At 47.7% G+C, this 21,792-nt stretch overlaps 2 protein-coding genes and 1 long non-coding RNA gene across 3 annotated transcripts; 2 read left to right on the forward strand and 1 right to left on the reverse strand.

The window, feature by feature from the left end:
* The first annotated feature begins 10,495 nt into the window (after positions 1-10,495).
* On the forward strand, positions 10,496-14,998 carry LOC125544959 (cytokinin dehydrogenase 5). The gene is made up of 5 exons (XM_048708765.1): positions 10,496-11,232; positions 11,326-11,453; positions 12,361-12,630; positions 13,367-13,632; positions 14,495-14,998. Exons 1-5 carry the CDS (start codon positions 10,632-10,634, stop codon positions 14,820-14,822), a joined length of 1,593 nt encoding a protein of 530 aa, XP_048564722.1. The 5' UTR covers positions 10,496-10,631; the 3' UTR covers positions 14,823-14,998.
* A 119-nt stretch (positions 14,999-15,117) lies between these two features.
* LOC125544960 lies at positions 15,118-21,745 on the reverse strand. Its single transcript, XR_007299855.1, has 3 exons — positions 21,535-21,745; positions 16,607-16,860; positions 15,118-16,434 (listed from the first exon to the last, which is right to left on the reverse strand). It is a non-coding gene; the product is annotated as an uncharacterized LOC125544960 (long non-coding RNA).
* Positions 16,869-21,513, forward strand: LOC125544958 (disease resistance protein RPM1-like). Its single transcript, XM_048708764.1, has one exon. It carries the CDS (start codon positions 17,331-17,333, stop codon positions 19,971-19,973), a length of 2,643 nt encoding a protein of 880 aa, XP_048564721.1. The 5' UTR covers positions 16,869-17,330; the 3' UTR covers positions 19,974-21,513.
* Positions 21,746-21,792: the final 47 nt, after the last annotated feature.

Consider the following 21,792-nt stretch of genomic DNA (forward strand, 5'->3'; position numbering starts at 1 on the left):
TATTTTAGTACATTATATACAAGCTATGGAAAGATTTCAGGGTGGTCCATGGATCACCCTGGCCACCCCCTAGCTACGCCACTGCGGCCGAGGGTAGCTCGTCGACGTCTGCCGGCAGCTAGCTGATGTCGCCTGCCAAGAACCGTCGGCCTCGTCGCGTCGTAGCGGCCGATGATGGCGATCAACACACGCGGCCAGTGATGACACAAACGGGGAGTAATTAACTATTCTCTTCGTTCAGAATTACTTGTCTTGGAAATGGATATATCTAAAATTAAAATATGTTTAGATATATTTATTTCTGTAACAAGTAATTCCAAACGGAAAGAGTACAATTAAATGGTGTGCGTTTTTGCTGGCAGGAGCGTTGCGAGTGACGCCCGCCTTTCTGTCATCGTCGGGAGCGTTGACCAGGAGTCAACGAGCAGCTTAGCTTGCCACGTACGCAGAGGACAGGCCGGAGACCTTTGACTAGTCTTATTTATTTGTTTGGAATATATCTTTGACCAGGAATATACGGTCGGGGACTTGGGACGACCCGGTCATGACACTGAGTTATCTATGCTAAACACATTCTTCGCATGATTAAAATTTAGAAGTAGGCACGGCCACCCAACAAATTTTGCCTCTACTAGTGTCTCACGAGGGGCAGTTTGGATACCCTGAGCGAGTAAATCTTACTTTCTAGGCTTAGCTGCTGCTTTTTGACGTTGGTATGTAGTATGAAGTTACTTTCGGAAACTCTGGAAGTAGTGTCAAAAAGCGAAAAGTCCATTCTGCACCCGAGCTCATATGCTCCCGCATGAACAGTAAAATCGAAAAAAAATCGAAAAAAATTAAAAAAAATCCAAATTTTTTTTGAGAGAAACATTGACAAAAGTTCTAAGTGCCTGCAAAAATTTATCATGAAATCACATTCCTGTAAGGCGTGGCAAAAAAAACAAATTCAGTGATTCAAAATGCATTTGAAAGTAGCTTTTTCAGAGTACTATTTTTGTTTTTTTTGCCACGCCTTCTAGGAATGTGATTTCATGACGATTTTTTGCAGGCACTTAGAACTTTTGTCAATGTTTCTCTCAAAAAAATTTGGAATTTTTTGAATTTTTTTTATTTTTTTCGATTTTACTGTTCATGCGGGAGCATATGAGCTCGGGTGCAGATTAGCCGCGTCCGTCAAAAAGCTCTTATATTATGGGACGGAAGGAGTAGTATACTTTAAGATTTGGATAATTGTGAAAAGTTGAAGCAAGTTGAGAATGGTTAGTAGCTTATCCTTGTGGATTTTTGTTTCTACACACAGCAAAAATGACAAATTATAGTGTAGAAGTGGTCACTTTTGTTTTCTGTTTTGCCTTTATCGGCATTGTAGCCGTTCTTCGGTGTTGTATTGAGTATCTCGCCTTTTCTTCTATGCTACTCGTGCGCCCAGCTTTGCGCGTGTTCTTGGGGGGAAATGCAGAACTGCACGTAAGTTACTTAAATTATTGTGCATATCTTTTTTCATTTCTACGTATAGCATAAATGACTTAATTGAAGCAAAATCTTGTCATGATAAGTTCCTATCTACTCTCAAAATTCATGTATACCTTTGTAAATTTTAAAACTATGCAGTTTAATGATCAGAAAGGTTGTTGATTAAGTAATGTGCTTAGACTCACTGGCAACCCAATCTTGCATGTGTGGGCTCAATCATACTATACCGCTTGGCTTGATTGGTTTTGTCATTAGGTAATGATGATCTTGCAAATCTTAAAAGGCAGTCAATTTTGGCCGGTTGTCACATTTCTTTGGTACGAGAGGCAGAAAGAAAGGGAGAACAGGTACGCAGGGAGCACCTTTTGTGCAGTTTGGTCAAATTAAATATACGCAATCATCAGCACACAACTAAGGCTGGTCATAGTGGGGAATAACTTAGACTAGTGTCATGTATATGACACTAGTCTAAGTTACTATCTTCATAATGCAAAATAACATAATAGTACTACCTCCGTCACGGTTTAGAAGGCGCGTTTAGAAATTCTCTGGGACCTAAGTGGTTATCTATTGGTTATGAGGTGGGCTAAAAAATAGCATTCACACTATGCATGCATATAGAAATAGTATATCGGAGTACTAATTAGCTACTACAAATAAATGCAATGCATCCTAAACCTTGTCTATTGTGGAAACGCACGCAAATTTAACTGTGCCTTCTAAACCGTGACGGAGGGAGTAGTAACATAGATGGCTTCATTTATTAGCTCGTAGACTCATCTTGTCTTGAAAAGCGCTATGTTACAGTAACATATTATGTTATCACCTCTCATTAAGTACTTGCCACATAAGCAGAATTTTCTTAAAGTACGTTATGTTACTAGCTAAGTTACTCTCACTATGATTAGCCTAAGATCGCGAGCTAATCAGCGGGAATCCACTTAATTAGATACGAGCAAGGAAATTAAGAAGGAACCCAAATTCGTCAGAGAGCGCGCAACTCTATACGCCAAGGTCGATGAGATTCAGGTGCGAGCGAGCTACTCAAGCAAGTGGAGTGTTAAAGCTGGAGCTTTGTTTGACCTCTTCTTTTTTGCACGTTGCTGGTGCATTGATTAGCAGATGGGCCTAGTACAGTGATGCATTGTGCATTTGCTCGCTAGTTGTGCCTTGTTCCGTAGCGCTGGCTGGCTGGCATCACGTACGTCAGTACAGGACATGAGCTGGCCGGCCGTCCGAAGAGATCTCGGTTCCAGGCTTCCAGGTATGTGTGGCAAGTACACTCATTTAGGTTTCCCACGAGAGTACTACAATATTGAGTTGTTGGACTCCGCAATAATTCCCTAGTCCGTCCCAGCTGCAAACTCCGTGCCGCCATTCGAACCGGATCCATGTAAGTACGTACTAAAGCTCTTGGTGGATGTAAAGAAAACTAGGGCACTCCCCTGCTGTATTCTAATCCTAAATACGGAGTAGTATATAGAGTGTGTACGAGGGATGCACCTGTGGCGGCACTACTCTTTTGGAAGAACACAATGGCGGCAGTATAAGTATATATACCTACCGAAAGAAATATATATATAAGGAAGTCGTTTTCTAGGGCCTAGACTTTGTCTCGTTTCTTGGTTCCGCGGGGAGCAAGGTGTTCCCTCCCTAGCTGAGCAAACCAAACCATGCACCTGGAGCCGTAAAAAGATAGACGAGGCGACAGTACAGTCATGCAACATCGAGAGTGCTATCTAGAGGGCTGGGTCTACGACTAGGATGGAGCTTTTAAATTAGGTCACGCGAGGCACTGGCCAACCAAATCTCGCATTCATGCCATATCCCGCCCAAGATCTCCCGGAAAACGATTGAAGTGCATGCGTACCGTCACAAAATTACCTGGCTCTGGGATTCTCTTTCTCTTGACAAAAAGGAAAACGAGGATTCGTCTCTATCTTGTCCTGTCCAGGTAGCTGCTCCCAGCCTTCCGGTTTAAAATGCATACTAGTATAATTATTGCAGCGACTATCACAGCATGCAAATGGCCACTCCATGGCTCTCACTGCGTGATCTTCATCAAACAGTGGCGACCTTGTCCATGTGTCTGGAGCCGGGACATGGAGCTGCCCGTGCTGTTTAATGCGCGGAGTGGACGTGGCGCCATCACTGTCCGGCAAGCACCGATCGAGGGGACTGTGTGTCTGGTTGGCTGGCCGGGTCATCGTCGGAGGATTTACTACGTACACACATGCTAGCTGCCTCCTCAGACTGACAATGCCTTGATTTTCTAGACATTTCGTGTGGTCTAAGAGCATCTCCAACAAGCGCCCAAAAAAAGCTCCGTGCATTAACATTTTGTTTTTTGAGGCGCCGAACAACTCCAGCAGATGTTGTAGCACTAAAAAAATTTGGGCGCGTGCTGAAAAACGTTATGGCGTGCAGCATATTTTGGGCTCCGGATTACGCGCGCTTCATAATTTACACCGTGTGCTTTCTTGACGCGCGTTTTTAAGCGTCTGCTAAAGCGATGCAGGTCCAGACGTATTAAAAATACTACAATGACGCGCTATAATTTTTATTGGGCGCGCGATTTTTGTGCGGCTGTTGGAGATGCTGTAAGCCTTGCATCCTTAGCTAGCCGCGGATGAACACATGCATGAAGCGTGCATGATCGCTCCTCGACAAAATTGATCCGGACAGCGCAGTGAAGTTTCTATCCGACCGCATACGCGGAGCGGAAAATGACGCGTCCTCTTGCGCACATATATGTTGCTAATATAATCAAGGCGGCCGGACAAGGTAGCATAGCATCGATGGGTGGAGACCGTGACGTGCAAGTTGGAGCAAGAGACCAAAGCAGACGTGACATGGCGAGATCGGGGAGCCCGATCTCGCGACATCCTCGGTACGCATCGTGACGCGGATGCGATCGCATGCATGCATGCGCCCGGCCCGCCAAAACTGCTCGGCTCACCCCTTGGATCCGGCCGGCCGTTGGAACGCACGGGGCGTGCGGTTTCTGGCCATACACGCACGCGCGTGACGTCCCTTGCCGGAGCGTTCCGGCAAGAGATCGACCGCCGCGCGCGCGCACCGACGACGTCACATGTGCACACTTGTCCTGCAGGCCGAGGCGCAATCCTGATGACATACTAGGTCGGAAATATCCATCCACATGCTACGTAAGGTGACATGTCACATGCGTGTTGATCTTTATCCATGCATGCGCCCTTGCTGAGGCAATTGTTACGTACGACCATCGTACATGCATGCATGGCACCGCGCGCACGGCCGATGAAACTCGCGCGTGCATTAGGCCGCCGGCCGCCGGTCTTGTTGCTTCTGCCACACGGTTGCTAGTACTAGCTGCGACGATTGTAGTTATGAGTGAAGATGACCATTTAACCGATCGAGATCGAATCCAATGCGCATGGCTTCACATTGGCTACGCCGTGGAAAACGTACGCGGGCGAGGGAGGGACCGTTTCGTGTTCCACATGCATTGCACGGGCACCGAACCTCGCCGTCCGGCCGGATCTCGCACGATCTGTCTGCGATCCCCCCGGACGTCCTGGTCATCGTCGTAGTGATCAAACACGTAATGGACGTACGTACCGCCATAATTGTTTGACAACTCAAGCAGACATTTTTTCCACCAAGGCGGCGGTGCGAGTCAGTCAGATGATCGGATTCATCATCACCTAAAAATGTGACGAATGTGTTGCCAATCCTTGTATATACAAGGCCCGAGTTGTATATATAAGGATTGGCAACACATTTGTCATCGCGCATCTAAGTCACTCAATCAATCTAGAAAAGAAAAAAGAGAAGAAAAAAATGCTTGCACGACTCTTAGCGTAAAATCAATAACATAAAACTTAGATTCTTTTTAGCAGAAGAGGGTTTCCTTTTTGATTTCTATTAAAGAGACCAGGCAACGAGTACATAGTTCAACCACAAAATAACACCAAACCCAACCAACATAGAACTTAGAAGTGCAATGCTTAAAGCACATCCAGATTGCTGTACAGCAAAACTGAGATGAGGGGGTACTACCCCAACTCTGTTCGTATGGTACTGACTCGTAAGGACAGAGTTCAACTTGACGGGAGAGCGGCAGCGACGGAAGCTCATTAACTCGGCGCCAGCCAGACGTATACCTACCTACGCCGCTGGGCACGGCAGATGGCACGGCACGGGAGCGGCGGCGTCGGCACATCACTAGCAAGCGATCGAGAAATTCTCCGATCGAATCGCGCAGGGGATCCCGATGGTCGATGGATGGCGTGTCCGGGGGATCCGGTCGCGCTCGCCACGCAAACGCCCCGATCTTGGTTTGGACCACACGAGCGGAGCGTGGTCGGACCGCTGGGTGGGCGGGTTGGCCTGTCAACCGCATGCACGCATAGGTGTTCGTCTGCTGCTGGGCCGATGGACGATCGGGTGGTCCAGACCCAGCATCACAATAACTAGTTCGGCTGGTAGCCTTGCATGCACTTGCGGGGATGGAATGTGACCCATTTCTTTTGCGGGAACACGGCAATTAATGGCTTGCTTGTGCTGCCTGATCGCCATGTTTTGCTTGTGTGTCTTTGATGCTGCCTTCCGGGCTGATGCTCCCCCACTTTTTTTTTTTTTGCGAAGATGCTCCCCCACTTACTATAACCAACCTCACCGACACGGATGAAGAAAACGAATCCCTAATTGACGAGTAAGTTAGGAATTATAATGGCCAACAACAACCCTAATACCTAATTTAAGTACTCAAATACTACATCCGTCCCAAAAAGTTTGCCTTAGATGTATCTAAGGCCTAGTCCGCGGAAGGCCATCATGACTAGCTAGGACAAATCAAACCACACTTACATCACCCGCTAAGAAATTGAGACAAACTTTTTGAACGGAGGGGGTACAAAACAATTTTGATGTGATTATTACTCTAGCTAGCGTTCAGTAGATATTGTGTAAGTAGACATGTGTGGCAAGTTATCAGAGTAGCACCTTTTTTTGTTGCGAAAATCAGAGTAGCACTTTTTTTAACGGTCATATTTGAAGGTTCAACAATCTGTTGTGAGAGTAACACATGATGCAATCATGCATAACCATTACCTCAACAGTTTGTTGTGAGAGTTAACACATAATACAATCATACCAAGGGTAATTTTTTACTCCTTCCATTCCTAAATATAAGTCTTATTATAGATTTTAGTAAGGACTACATGCGGATGTATATAGACATATTTTAGAGTGTAGATTCACTCATTTTGCTTCGTCTGTAGTCCGCAATGGAATATCTAAAAAGACTTATATCTAGGAACGGAGGGAGTACTATCTTTTGACTATTTATTATCAAGTTCATTTTTGGTCCACGAACTCTAAATCAGATAATTGATCCTTCACTTCCAACATCGGGGTAGGTGTCCTTAATCTTAGTTTCTGTGGTGTGAATGACTATGCGGTTATGGCTTTGCACATATGGCAATCCAAGCAAACAAAAAAAATAAAACATTAAGAGAAAACTAAAAATAAAAAAAATAACTATGGGAAAGCCACCATAATACATTTAAGAAGTCCAACGTAAAAGGAACTATTGGGAAAATTAATGAAAATGAAAAATATCCTATAAACTGGAATATACAGATCAGAATTCAAAATTGAAGAAAAGGAAATAAAACATATGTATTCAAAAAATGAAAGGTGGAATTCTAGAGTTTCTTAGACACTTCCAAATTATTTGGCTTTGTATACATATTATAATTTTCTTTCCTTAAAGATCCCATGACTTTTCATTTGTGTTTCTACATTTTGATTTTGTCCCATTTTTCCACAAATAAGAATTTCTAGAAGGAAGACATTGTTTTCTCAAAATTCCCTAGTTGTTCCTATTAATTTTCTTTTTCTTTTTTTCATCCCCAAAAGTTGTTCAATGTGTACCATTACCTCGTGTCAGATGTCATACGGTTTTGGCTGATATCGTAGAACACATATATTTGATACTATCTCAAATTTATGATCCTTTGGGAGTTTATGGACAAATAAGATGCATACCAACATTTGAGACTTCACGAGTGGACATTTTACCGTAACATGCTTAATAAGATGCATACGATCCACAACACCCCCATTAGTTTTGCCATCTGTTTGTAAGTCATCTCTCATGGGAAGTACGTGTGCTTAAGAAAGTCGTGCCATAAAGTCTCTATGAGGTGATCCATTCAAACAACTAGATTCGAGTAAAGTTTCTTCCAACTAAACTCGGGCGACAAGGATTGTGAGGAAAGCCTGCCATGTCAGGCACCGACTCATCTCTGGGTTGACATCTCGTATGCAAGGCTACACCCTTTCATGGGATGACACCTTCTCTTGTTCATAAATCTCGGCCGAGTCCAATGACTAAAAAAATATGTCCAACTTCTGTCAGTGTATGATGGCCAAGAATACGTGTATTGAGCTGTACTCAATGAAGTTGCATACATCATGGCTATATTGTTTTTCACCAGGACAACACTTAATCCAAGTGGAAGTTACCAGGGGTGCAAGAGGTGCCAGCTTATAACGCAAAACTGGCCCATTAGGTCATCATTTATCATAAAATTAATACTAATGGGCTCTTTGTTTGAAGGATTTCAGAGGAATTTTGGAGGATTTGAATCCTAAGGATTTTTTCCTATGGAATCCCTTTGGATTATAGGATTGAGCGTACCAAATTCCAATGGAGCCCATTCCTATGCTCCCCATTTCGTAGGAGTTCCAACTTGAACTTAAATCTCCTTTTATTTTTATTTTCTTTGTGAAGTCCAGTGCACCAATGCACCTTTACTCTCTCTCTCTCTCTCTCTCTCTCTCTCTCTCTCCTAGATCCTCTAGAATTCCTATGTTTCATTCTTGCATCATCCAAAGGCACTCAGTGTATGATTCATGTGTTCTATAATCATGTAGGATTCTACAGTATGTGACATCTCAATCTTACATTTTTCTTATTCCTATATTTTTCATATTCTTGCAATCCAAAGAAGCCTTAAGCTCATATTGTGTTATTTGCCACAAACCCTTCCTCTTCATCCTTAGTGCTACTTAGGGCTCCTCTGATTCAAAGAACTTTTATAGGAATTTTAGACTATTTGATTCTTTAGGGGTTTTTCATATGTTGATTGTTTGATTCCTCTAGAACCTTTTCCTAAGAATTCTTTTGCAGTACATTTCATAAGGATTTTTTACCATCCACTCAAACCTTTTGGGAATTCTTTGTTTTTTCTAGTGATGCAACAAAACAAAACAAAAATATGAAAATAATGTAGGATCCAAGTGAGCATGGCATTGCAATCAATACTAGCTAAACAAAGAGGCCTTTACCAACAATGACCGCCCATGCGTTCAGGCCTCATTTGGTTTACACGTATTTTGTAGGAATCTACAAGATATTATCCTATGGGATATTTTTCTCTTAAGCCATTTTTTTGACACTTTTGAGCCATTTGGTTTGCAAGATTGAATTTCTATTTCTATGTAGGATTGATTCCTGCCTTCACATTTTGAAGGGAAAAAAATAGTTCAGGCCTAATGAAAAAAAAAACCATCTCATCCTACAAATCAAATGACACTCTTTTTCTATAAAAATTAAGATACATGTCATTTCACTTTATATAAATTTTCTATTCCAAGAATATTTCTATCTTCTAACAAAGAGTCCTCGCCTCCTCCATCGCTTTACCACCGTTGTCGTGGATCGTCTACATTGCACGAGCCAGTAGGAATAGGAGGTAGGGGCTAGACCGCCACGCCGTTTTGCTCCCTCACATGCGCATCGTCCCAAAGCAACCAAAACCACGTCCTCGCTCTCCTCTCACTGAAACCCATGGCTGCTGAATTTCGCGGCCGATACGATTGCGAGCAGAAAGCAAAAGGAAATCAGCGTATCTTCGTGCGATCCTGCGCAATCAGTCACGTGGGAGCGCGCGTCGACGCTTTACCCATTCTCATTTCTATTTCGCCGTAGGGCACTTGCCTAGCTGGCTGGCTAGGCACAGCCTACGCGGCCGAGCCAAAGGCAGAACCAGCGTGGAAGAACAGTACTACACCGTACCCGTGGCGAGCATACACGCCTTTGATTTTACTGCAGCCAGCAACACTGGCACCGGTATCTCGAGGACATCTGTTGGCTACAGTACCAGCGGCGCGCTTTTCATACGCATTTTAATATCTGAAGATCTGGGCAGCACGTACTTTGGTAAATGCATGCCGGATCAGAAAGCTGGTGCGGTTTTTAATTATGTGGTGCACTTTAGGCGGGCTGTACTGTAGGAGCAGTGTTTGATTGGAAATTTGGAACGGTGCTGCTGTGGTGTGGTTCCTCACCATCTGCATGCATATGCATATGCGTGGAGCGGCGATGAGATTGAGGGGCGCACCCTCAAAAGCCGGTCAAGATACGGGGAGGTGATCGTCTTTCTTTTGGCTCGGTGTTGATCCTCCATCTCCCCCTCAAAGCTTCCACAGATTGGCGCTTCTTCTTCCAGCTATGCGCTGCTAGTAGCTTTAAGAATTCCGCTCCAAAGCTCGCCGCACATGGCACGCAGGATGAAATCCGGGTCACTTTTCCACGTAGTAGTAGTAGAATTTGGATCGACAAAGCGGGCGAGGAGCAGAGAGGGGGGGGGGGTGCCTCTGTTCTGCTCGATCTCCACGTTCATTTAGCAGGGTAGCAGTACAAGAGTTGAGTCTGCGCAGTACCACTGGCTGAAGTGAAATCGGGGCGATCTTTGGGCGGCCGCGCGATCCACTAATTCTGACAGGGGAATTAAGAGGCCGCCGGCCCGCGACCGCGAGTGCAGGAGTCGTGACGCGCCTCCGGACTTGTTTATTCCTGGGCGGCCCCAGCGGTCGTGCTCTGTTCCCGCGGCGGGCGGGCATGTTGGAGTCTCTCTCTCTCTCCTATCCTCCTCGGTCTCCTCCGTTTCTCACTTTTGTCCCGCCCAAATTCCACCACCACCTCTCCCTCCCCTCGGGCTCCCACTATAAATACCGCCTGCTCACACCACAACGCCTCACACCTCCTCTCTCTCGTTCCTCCTCCTCCTTCATCCTCCCCTGCGAGTACATATCAGCTACTCGATCCTCGATCGTAAGGAGACCAAAGAATCGATAGAGAGGTAGACAGAGGACAGAGAGTGGCAATGGCGCGGTGCTTGGTCTTCATGGTGTTCCAGATATACTGCCTCATCTCGACCGTGGGCCTGCCGCTGGAGCCCGCGGAGCTGCTGCAGCTGGGCGGCGACGTGGGCGGCGGCCGCCTCAGCACCGACCCGGCCGACGTCCTGGAGGCGTCCCGCGACTTCGGCGGGTTCACCCGGGGCGAGCCCTTGGCCGTGTACCATCCGAGCGGGGCGGACGACGTCGCCGCGCTGGTCCGGGCGGCGTACGGGTCTGCCCGCGACATCCGCGTGTCGGCGCGCGGCCACGGGCATTCCATCAGCGGGCAGGCGCAGGTACCCGGCGGGGTGGTGGTGGACATGAGCCTCGGGGGCAAGGCGCCGTCGCGCGCATTGCCGGTGTACTCGCCGGAGCTGGGCGGGCACTACGTGGACGTGTGGGGCGGCGAGCTGTGGATCGACGTGCTCAACTGGACGCTCTCGCACGGCGGCCTCGCGCCGCGGTCGTGGACGGACTACCTCTACCTGTCCGTGGGCGGCACCCTCTCCAACGCCGGCATCAGCGGCCAGGCCTTCCACCACGGGCCCCAGATCAGCAATGTCTACGAGCTCGACGTCGTAACCGGTACGTAGTACACACATACATGCACGAGCCCATCCATCAGCCACCGGTTCCAACCTCGCCGGCGTTCTCTTCTCACACTGATCTGCTTGGCAGGGAAGGGCGAGGCGGTGACCTGCTCGGAGGCGAAGAACCCGGAGCTCTTCTTCGGCGCGCTGGGCGGGCTGGGGCAGCTCGGGATCATCACGCGCGCTCGCATCGCCCTCGAGCCTGCTCCCCGCAAGGTAGCACCACCACCCATGCCGGCGCCGTCCTCACCTCCCCATACGCACGCATCAATCCTTTCTCTCTTTCTTTCTTTATGCCTGTCACTCTCCTCCTCGCCATTCTTTGTTTAATAATCCCTTCGTTCGTTAACCCACCTGGTCTGCAAGACGAAGGCGAGGGAATATCTCGTGCGCCTTATCTGCCTCCATTTCGACCTCGCTCGCCCCCGCGTGACGGGGCGATATGTCGCCGCCCGGCGGGGGAGCGGAGCTCGACGCCAGCCGTGCAAGTGGCGGGCGCGCCGCTCTCGGCGACATCCGTTTCCATTGTTAGGTGGAGACGGAATTACCGCACGTACGTTAACAAAACCGATAAAGATACCGATAAGGATAGGCCCAACCGAACGTGTTTCTAATTATAGCCGGCCGATCCGTTTCACGGGGCTCGAGCACAGTCCGTGCGACACGTATGCCGACTGCTTTGGGCTCATGACACGTATGCTGATTGCCGTCCGCGTCAACAAGCAGTTTTTTGCACTGGCAGCAGTCTTTTCGCTCGTTATTAGTAGCGTTTTGAAAAAGTCCACCCCGTGAAAAGTCTTCGTCCAAATTAAAAATTAAAATATTAGCTTGTGCGTCTGGTCGATCACTCAGGTCAGGTGGTCCAGCCGCCCAGGTTGGTTGGCATCCATCGGTCGATCAATCGACCAACTTGCCTTGCTGACCAATTTGGTGGGTCTTCTTACGTCTTTTGTTTAGCTCACGCGATCTTCCGCAAGATTCTGTTCTTTCCCGGCAGCTTAATTAGCTGACTATTTCCACGATAATAAACGGAGCAGTGGGTGATCTAAGCTGATTAAGCAGCCTCATCAACCGGGTTAGTAATTCGTTGTCTAATCATGTGCACGGTCGTACGTACGTGCAGGTTCGCTGGATCCGGGCGCTCTACTCCAACTTCACCGAGTTCACGGCGGACCAGGAGCGGCTCATCTCCCAGCACGGCGGCGGCCGCCGGTTCGACTACGTGGAGGGTTTCGTGGTCGCCGCCGAGGGCCTCATCAACAACTGGAGGTCCTCCTTCTTCTCGCCGCAGAACCCGGTGAAGCTCAGCTCGCTCAAGCACCACACCGGCGTGCTCTACTGCCTCGAGGTCACCAAGAACTACGACGACTCAACCGCCGCCACCGTTGATCAGGTCCGTCTGTCTGTCCGTCGGCGCCGCCTCTCTCGATCCCGATTACTAGTACCGCATTCTCTCCTGGCCGTCCCATTTGTTTATGACGGTATTTCTTAATTATTAATTTCTGGTTTAGTTAAGCTGGTCATAGTGGGGAGTAACTTATACTAGTGTCATGTATATGACACTAGCCTAAGTTACTATCTTCATAATGCAAACTAACATAATAGTAATATTTTAAATGGCTTCATTTATTAGCTTGTAGACTCATCTTGTTTTGAAAAGCGCTATGTTACAGTAACATATTATGTTACCACCTCTTATTAATTACTTGCTGCATAAGCAACAATTTTTTGAAATGCGCTATGTTACTAGCTAAGTTACTCCCACTATGACTAGTCTTATGTACTGCTGCTGCTGATGGGGGGCCTGGCTAGCCAATCATTGGGATATGTTAATTCGCATTTGGAGTAGGTAGCACTACTAGTATAAACATGTTGATTAGTATATGATGGCACCCACATGCAGGGCACACTGGGTCTGTAGATCTTCCCATACGTACCACTAGATCTCAATTCTGTTAGCGATCGAGCATGCACTAATTTTATCGACTACTACTTTGCTTTGTTTAATTATATGTATGTATATATGTAGTGCATGAATTGAATTGCCAAGTCTTTGCTTAAAAAAAGGAGTAAAAAGGAAGAGAGAAAATCGTCCAAGTCTAAATCGTGCTGGTAATTATGTTTTGCAGGAGGTTGACGCGCTGCTGGGCGACCTGAGCTTCCTCCCGGGCACGGTGTTCACGACGGACCTGCCGTACGTGGACTTCCTAGACCGGGTGCACACGGCGGAGCTGAAGCTGCGCGGCAAGGGCATGTGGGAGGTGCCGCACCCGTGGCTGAACCTGTTCGTGCCGGCGTCGCGCATCGCCGACTTCGACCGCGGCGTCTTCCGCGGCATCCTCGGCAGCCGCACCTCCGGCGGGCCCATCCTCATCTACCCCATGAACAAGCACAAGTAAGCCACTAGCCAAGTCAACCCACCCTCCACTTTGCTGCCCAAGTCAACCTACCTAGTAATAGCTGTCTAGCTGTTTCTGGGCGCTCCAGTTGACCAGTCGGGCGCACGACCGGCGCCCATCACCGGCCCGGCAGATGCAGGGCGGCTGGCTCATCACCGTCCACGCTCGCATGATCCGCCCGCCAAACCGCACATCACATGCCAGCCAGAGACGCGCGCACGCGCACGACCCCGTCTCAGGGGCGGGCGGGCGGGCGGGCGCCGCCCTTGGAAGCCGACCGATCATCGGCCTCACATGCGATGCGACACAAGACTGCGCAGGTGGTGGCCACTCATTGAGCGCCACCATGATTGGCGCCACGCACGCAGCGCCAGTAGTATATTGGCATGTCGCTGCCGCCTGATTAGTTTCCCGGATTGCCGTCACCCTCGCCCGGGATCCGGTGACCGGTGAATGGCCGCGGACATATCGCGCACTGGGGTGACAGGCTCTGTTCTGAATTTTATAAAAACCTCCCGAGTGGCGCCGTGACGCGCCCTGCTCGCGGTTTACCGGACACCGGCTCCCGGCCCGCGCCGACCGGTTATTTTATGCCGGCGTCGCCGCGGCTTTCCGCGGCACGACGGGAACGGCACAGTCAGAATTTGGTTTCCTCTGCCGCCTTTGTGGCTAGTGGCCGGATGCGTTGTCGCTTTCCTATGCTTAACACAAAAGGACGGACGCACCGGAATCAGCCGCAGCTCTTTAACTGAAAAAAACTGTTGCTTTTCCTAGTCTGCTCCAACTTTTGTATCGAGCCGATTTGATGATCTGATAACTGCGTGTAAAAAAATTCTGATCTTTGTATTGGTGGTGCAGGTGGGACCCGAGGAGCTCGGTGGTGACGCCGGACGAGGAGGTGTTCTACCTGGTGGCGTTCCTGCGGTCGGCGCTGCCGGGCGGGGCGCATAGCCTGGAGGCGCTGGCGCGGCAGAACCGGCAGATCCTCGACTTCTGCGCCGAGGCCGGGATCGGGGCCAGGCAGTACCTGCCCAACCACAAGTCGCAGCCCGAGTGGGAGGCCCATTTCGGGGAGAAGAGGTGGGCGCGCTTCGCGGGCCTCAAGGCCCAGTTCGACCCGAGGGCCATGCTGGCCACCGGGCAGGGCATCTTCTTCCCGCCGCCGGCGCTCTTGTCCGATTTTTGAGAAGACTGATTGACATGTACTAGAAAGAGCTGTGTAGCTAGCTAGGCGTATGTACGTATGTAATTTGCCGTCAAAGAGCAGGATTAGGTAGTGTGGAGATGTATAGAAGATGTACGTTGGTGTCATGTATGTGGCGCGCATTATCAACTTAACCCCCAATTGCTTGGTTATGTACAGAGGAACGCGTCGCGTCGATGCAACTGTGTTGCCACATCTCTGTGCTCGCTGTGCTGGTAAAAAAGGAACAGTTTTCCACCTCCGTTTTTTTGGCAACCAGTATATGTTTCAAACATAAACAAGGCAAAAAAAAAGAAAAAAAAAACGAAACAGGGCATCACTGTTGGTGATGAGCATGACGTGGGATAGATATATTCTCTGTATACTCCAACAAGCAGAGCTATATAAAAAAAAGCTACCATGCAGCCACAAGCTGGAAAATGGGAATAAGCGAACAAGTGGTAGAATGCATATGGCGTAATGCTTTATATATTGGTTTGCTTTTATATATACAGATGACGCATTTAACACGACGATGTAATGCCTGCATATTGTGCATGCACCAGACTAATCTGTACTGCATGTCTTAGGAATTAAGCAAAGCTGTACTACACAACTCTTGCAGAAGTAGAGAAGTACAGAACTCTGCGAGATAATGGTCCTTCCTTTTGTGTACAGCATTTCGAAGCTCACCGGCCGACGTGTTGCTGCAATCGTATCACTTGGTCAATCAATCAGCCAGTGACGTTACAAAATCCGTGGGCCGCAGGGACAGATGTTCGCCAAGCTACTGCCGCAAGTGGCACACGGAGGCAGCACGCTCGGCTCCAAGGGCTACTGCCGCAAGTGGCACACGGAGGCAGCACGCTCGGCTCCAAGGGAAACATGGCATGGCCCGCTCCCGAGCCTTTGCTGCGCGCTCACCATTGGAGGGGAATAATGGGAAGGTGACACATAAATGTCAAAAGCCACGCAATGTGGTGCCGAACAAGGACGACTTTGACATGGTAGCCAGCAGCTGTTGCTCAGCACACGCACGAACGCGGCCAGGTTCATCCTCCTCCACCTCGGCGCGCCGGTGGTCCTCCGGCCGCCGATGTATATCATTCAGAAGAACATAATCGGACCGTGCGGACTGCGGCGGGTCTCATCTTTTCACCAGTCTTTGACGCACGTACGCTACGTGCGTTGCATTGCATGCTTGCCGGCAGCCGCGCATCCCACTTCCACGGTTGGCTGTTTGGTTTCTCCAGGAGCCACAGGAGGAGCACGGATGAGATCGACGGGGGCCTTCCAAATCTGATGAGCCAAGAACAAAACGTTAACTCATAGTACAATCTTGCAATGCACCCAGACGTAATGCGATTCCGTCGTAAGCGAAGCGGACAGAAAATCGGCCAAAGGGGGTGCTCAGCTGCTCATGCCGCTCCCCCTCCTAGTGTGATCCCCACTATGTACGTACGTAATGGCGTTGTTATGCTAGATGTTCGATGCTGCACTAGGATGGTTGGTTGCTGTGATTGATGACTGAGAGTCTCAGATCTTAACTCGGCACTGACTGAGAGTCTCAGAATCCTCAGTGTTTGAACCTGACGCAACCTCGGACATGATACACCTACACACAAAAATTACAGAGATGAGAAGTACGTCAGGACTTTTCTTAACAGTGATGAAAAGCGGCAGAGGCACCAAATTCATTCAGCTCAATAACAGTTTGCAGCATGTAGAACAAATCCCTGGAAGTATGCAAGAACAGAGAGCTACTCTGTATGGACTAAGGGAGTTACTTAGAAATTTAGAGTGTAGTGTGTGAGTTTTCTTCCGTCCATTAGCAACTTTGAGGCCCGGAAGAAGATCACAATGCACAACTCAAGGCTCAATGTAGACACACTGAAAGCTCCAAAGACGGGCTCCAGTTTCAGTCCATGCTGACAGGCTGAGTGAGCCTAAAAATCCATTGTGCATTAGTGCCTTGAAGCCAGATCACCAAGGCCCATATGCTTCTCCAGTGCTTGAAAGTTGAAACATAAAAAAAAATATCCTGCAAAAGAGCATGTTAAAGTCAAAGCAGTAAGCACATGGTTTCCCCGGAAAAAAAGCAGATCGTTCTGCCACCTAGGTCTTAACTGAACTGAAATGTGACTTCATGTAGCAAGGATGTGAAACTGTTTACTGTGTTTTGCTTTTTTTAACATATGGATCCTATCGAACTCCGGGGTCGCGGGCTGCTCATTTGTCGGCTTAAGATTTATCCAGTTGGTCAAGCATCGTTTTATGCATCTAGCTTCTGGGAAATTATGCACGGTTGATAGGAATAGTTGACCCAGATTGCAGAGGAACTGCCAGTGGGCCCAAGGATCTCAGTTTGGCATAAAGTGGTTGAAAGTATCTTGTAATCAGTGGTACAGCACTGCCCATTGACCTCGACTTCCTACCAGAAAATTGGTAGCATACGGACTACCGAGCTTCCCCCTTCCTTCTCCAATAACAGAAAGGAAGACCAGCATTTCCATGGCCGAACCCGTGCTTGCTTCTTTGATCCATGTCTTAGGCTCCCTGCTTAGTAGCAGAGCAACCGACCATGGCCGGCGCCTCTGGTCCGTAAGTCGTGATGTCGGATGGCTCCGTGATGAGCTCCACATCATGCAGCTCTTCCTTCACGAGATGGAGGTTTGCAGCATTGAGGGCGGCGTCGCCAGAGAAGCATGGATTGACCAGATGAGGGACATCATGTCCGACTCAGAGGACACCATCGACATCTTCGACGCCAGCCAAGTACAAGGCTGCTGTGTTCTTGGTAAGCTGAGATCGAGGCATGACGTCGGGGCTCGGATCAGTCGTATCCGGGCTCAGCTGAGTGACATCTCCCGTCGCCGACTGGAGTATGCAGTTGAAAGACCTAGAGAATCAAGTGATAAGTGGATCCATGGTCTTTTAGCCTCATCTCCGATGGTTCATGACATAGATGTTGTAGGCCTGGATAAATATCTGGATGTGTTGCTTCGGCATATCTTGGATGGAGGCTCAGAGTCGGAGCTAAGTGTCATATCCTTGGTTGGCATGGGAGGTGTTGGGAAGACCACACTTGCCAAGAAGGTGTACACCAACCCGGACGTGAAGAAGCATTTCGAATGCTGCGCGTGGATCTATGTGTCGAAAACGATGGAGCTGCACTCTGTCCTCTGTGAGATGGCCAACGGGCTGATGAAGATCCCCTCTGCAGAGGCGAGCTCCCTCTGCGAGAAGCAGCTCCTAGAATTGCTCTTGAGTGGCCTTGGCTGTAAAAAGTTTCTGCTTGTGTTTGATGATGTCTGGGACAGAGGGTTGTGGGATATCATCAAGCTAGTACTGCCCAGAAAATGCAGCGGGAGCCGAGTGCTTGTGACAACTCGTAATGCCGCCGTGGCTGGCTCAGTTGAAGGCGTAAAGAGCACTGTGCAGCAGCTTCAGCCATTGCCATTTGAAGATTCCTGGAATTTGTTTTGCAAAAAGGCATTCTTGCAGGATGGAATATGCCCGGACGCTCTAAAGGAAACTGCCGAGGACATTGTGAAGAAGTGTGTTGGTTTGCCTCTTGCTATTGTTGCTGCAGGGAGTATGATGTCCGGGAAAGAACAAACAGATACTAAATGGAAAAGTGTCCTGGCAAGCATTCAGAAGGATCTAAGCAATGGTCAAATGGGAATCCAGCGGACACTGCTCTCAAGTTATAGGGACCTCCCACAGCCTTTGAAGCCATGTTTTATGCTGCTCTCTGTAATCCCATATGAGTCACAGATCTCCCGAAAGAAATTAGTTCGGTTATGGATTGCCGAAGGGTTTGTGAAAGAAAAGGCTGATGAGACACTTGAAATGACTGCAGAGAAGTACCTCATGGAGCTGATCAACAAAAGCATGGTAGAAGTGGCAACAGCAAGCATCAGTGGGAGAGTAAAAGCATGCAGAGTTCATGATCTTCTTCACGATCTTGCCATTTGGCTGTCTGAAAATGAGAAATTTTCCATCATCTGCGCTGATAAAGGCCCAAGTGTTAGTGATCGGCGCGTATCAATGCAAATGCCTCATGTATCATTCAGCAATGAACACAAGAAAAGATTGCGATCTGTTTTCATGTTCAACAACAGTGCACCAACTGCAATTAAATGCAATGTTATTTCAAGGAGCTTTGGTCTGGTAAGAATTCTGGATTTTGAAGATGGTAACATGCTAGAACTTCCAAAAGAGATCGGAGGCTTAGTTCACTTGAGGTACCTTGGACTAAGGGGAACGAAGTTGAAGAAGCTCCCAAGAACAATGAACAAGCTCTATCACTTGCAAACTCTTGATATCAGGAAGACTCAGATAAAGAGAATCACATTTCAAATCAAATGTTTAAGAAATCTACGACATCTAGAGATGAAACAAGATGACCAATGCATCCAGATCCCGATAGGATTTAATCAGCTTGACAAACTCCAGATATTAACTGGGTTGCAAGCAAGCACAGCCGTGGTTTGTGAGATTGCAAGCCTTACCCAGCTGAAGAAGCTTTCGATAGAGGATTTAAAAAATGAAGATGCCAAAGAGCTATGCTCTTCTGTGAACAATATGAAGGAACTATCATACCTATCCATCTTCCCTAGCGATGGCACCAGGCCACTTGATCTTGCAATGTTGGAACCTTCTTCATGTCTACAGAAGCTGCATCTAGCTGGATCTTTGCAGACATTGCCAAATTGGTTTGCTCAACTACACAACCTTACAAAGCTGCGCTTGAGCTTCTCAGAGCTGGAAGATGACCCGCTTTCAGTTCTTGTTCGATTGCCGAATCTGCTGTTCCTCCAGCTGAACAATGCATACAAGGGGAAAGTAATGAGATGCTGCCGTTCCGGTTTTCTAAAGCTGAAAATCTTCATCATAACTGAACTTGAGGAACTGGAGCGGTGGGATGTTGTTGATGGAGCAATGCCATGTGTTCAAGAAGTGTGGATCATGTCATGTGCAAAGTTGGCAGCTATTCCTGCTGGGTTCCAGTCACTTGCTACATTGCAGAGGTTGAGATTGGTGGGCATGTCAAGCTCCTTTCTTGGTAAATTGGGGGATGAAGGTGATGATTTTATAAGGGTCAGACATATTCCATCTATCCAGATCATTCAACAGTTTGGGCAGCCCTAAAATTGTCCTGCAAATAGGTTTCCTACCACGAGCTGACAAGATTTGAAGATGATGATATCTTAAGAGTTTTTTTTCCCTTTTGTGTGTGTGTGTGTGTGTCGCCATGACAGTGACAGCATGGTTCTTTTCCGTGTGCCATGCTTCGCTTCCAATGATCAGCAGAGCCTCCACTGCCTCGCTGCTCCCTCTACCGGTTCCAAACTAGGTGTACATTTTAGATGAAAGGTGCCCATATGTTTAATCTTTAAGGCCCAATGTACCATAAAGAAGCTCCTTTGAGTATGTTAGCAGTCAGTAGAATTGCTTGCTGTATATTGTAATTATGAGATATTAGAAGGTTTTTATATTCAGGCAAACTGGATTGCACAACAATATTTAGACAGATACTGATATAGCATCAAGAAAAGTACACGCTTTATTCCGAAACTCGTGTAAATTATGCATAACAAATGGCAGAGAATTCTATCTTCTGCAGTAGTTATACATTACTAGTACCTCATGTTCCTCTTGAGAAATGATTCTTCAGTGAAGCAGCAAAGTATAGGTGTGTTTGATATACTCATCCAAAGCTGATCAATTAATGCAGCAGAAGAGCAATTCGTTTATGGTTAGTAGATTATCCATATCATCTAGCTTTCTCTTTTAGCAACCCAACTAGGTATTGTGCCGTGCTTCTTCCAAAAGTTTTTGCAGTCCTCTAATAACTTCAGGTGTGTTAGCACAAGAGATGGTATATATAGAGAGAAGCATTTTAGCTCCCTGTCCAAAATTGTTTTCAATTTTTTTAGAAGTCAAATTTCAAAGCTTCAGAAATAAAAAACACACATACATCTAGATGTGATATAGATATACCATATATGCACAATTTTGTTCAAAATATGTTCATTTGTGGGCAGCACAAAAACAAAACAAACATGTGGATCTATAGCAGTGACAGTACATCTATACAGATCCACATATTTGTCTTTTTCATGTAGCCCTCAACTAAACATATTTATTTATAAAAGTCTACAGGTATGTAGTGTATATGTACTCGTGGGACGAAAACTCGGATTTCCTTTTCGAAACATTAAAAATGTGGTTTTCGATTTAAGAAAGAAAAACAGGCTCCAAGAAGCTCATTTAGTGATTTTTTTTTGCCTCGTTTAGTGATATTCGGGATAGTATGTGCCTGCAATGAAAAGACTGTCAAGTGAGTGTGACAAATGCCCTGCTCACTAGCTGCTTTCACAGTTACCATAACCGGATAACCCGCATCCCTCTAATTTTCGTTTAAAGCTAACATGATCCGCAGCAGGAGTACAAAAAACATGATAATATATGGAACAGCAGTAATCGCCTAGTTGTGATCAGACGGCAGTATTATGTCTATCATAAATTGCCAACAGACGATTCTCTTTCTGAACATTGTACTAGATTCGAATCACGTTTCTGAAGTCATGCGCATGGTCATCGATTGCATCCTCTAACAGCATAGGGCCGGGCGGCTAGGGTTAACTACCTTTTGCCCCATCTGTGCAAACTATACAAATTTGTGCAAGAATTAGCAGCAGAGACTCACGGCGCGTGCAATGCAGAGTAAGGGCCCCGCCGATTGAATCCCTGCCCTTCGCCCGGACGCCCCAAGCCCGAGGGCTCCGGCGACGCTAACCGCTGGGTTGCGGCCGGCCACGCCGGCTTCAGTCGCGCAACACGCTCGCTCGACTCCAGTTAACGAGCGGCGCGTGCCAACATCGCGAGCGTGAGAGGACGGGGCCGACCGCGGCTGTGGTTTCGACTTTCCTCAAAAAAAAAAAAAACCGGCATCTCCAAGGGAATC

This window comes from Triticum urartu, chromosome 3, assembly GCF_003073215.2.
Source record: "Triticum urartu cultivar G1812 chromosome 3, Tu2.1, whole genome shotgun sequence".
NCBI lineage: Eukaryota > Viridiplantae > Streptophyta > Magnoliopsida > Poales > Poaceae > Triticum > Triticum urartu.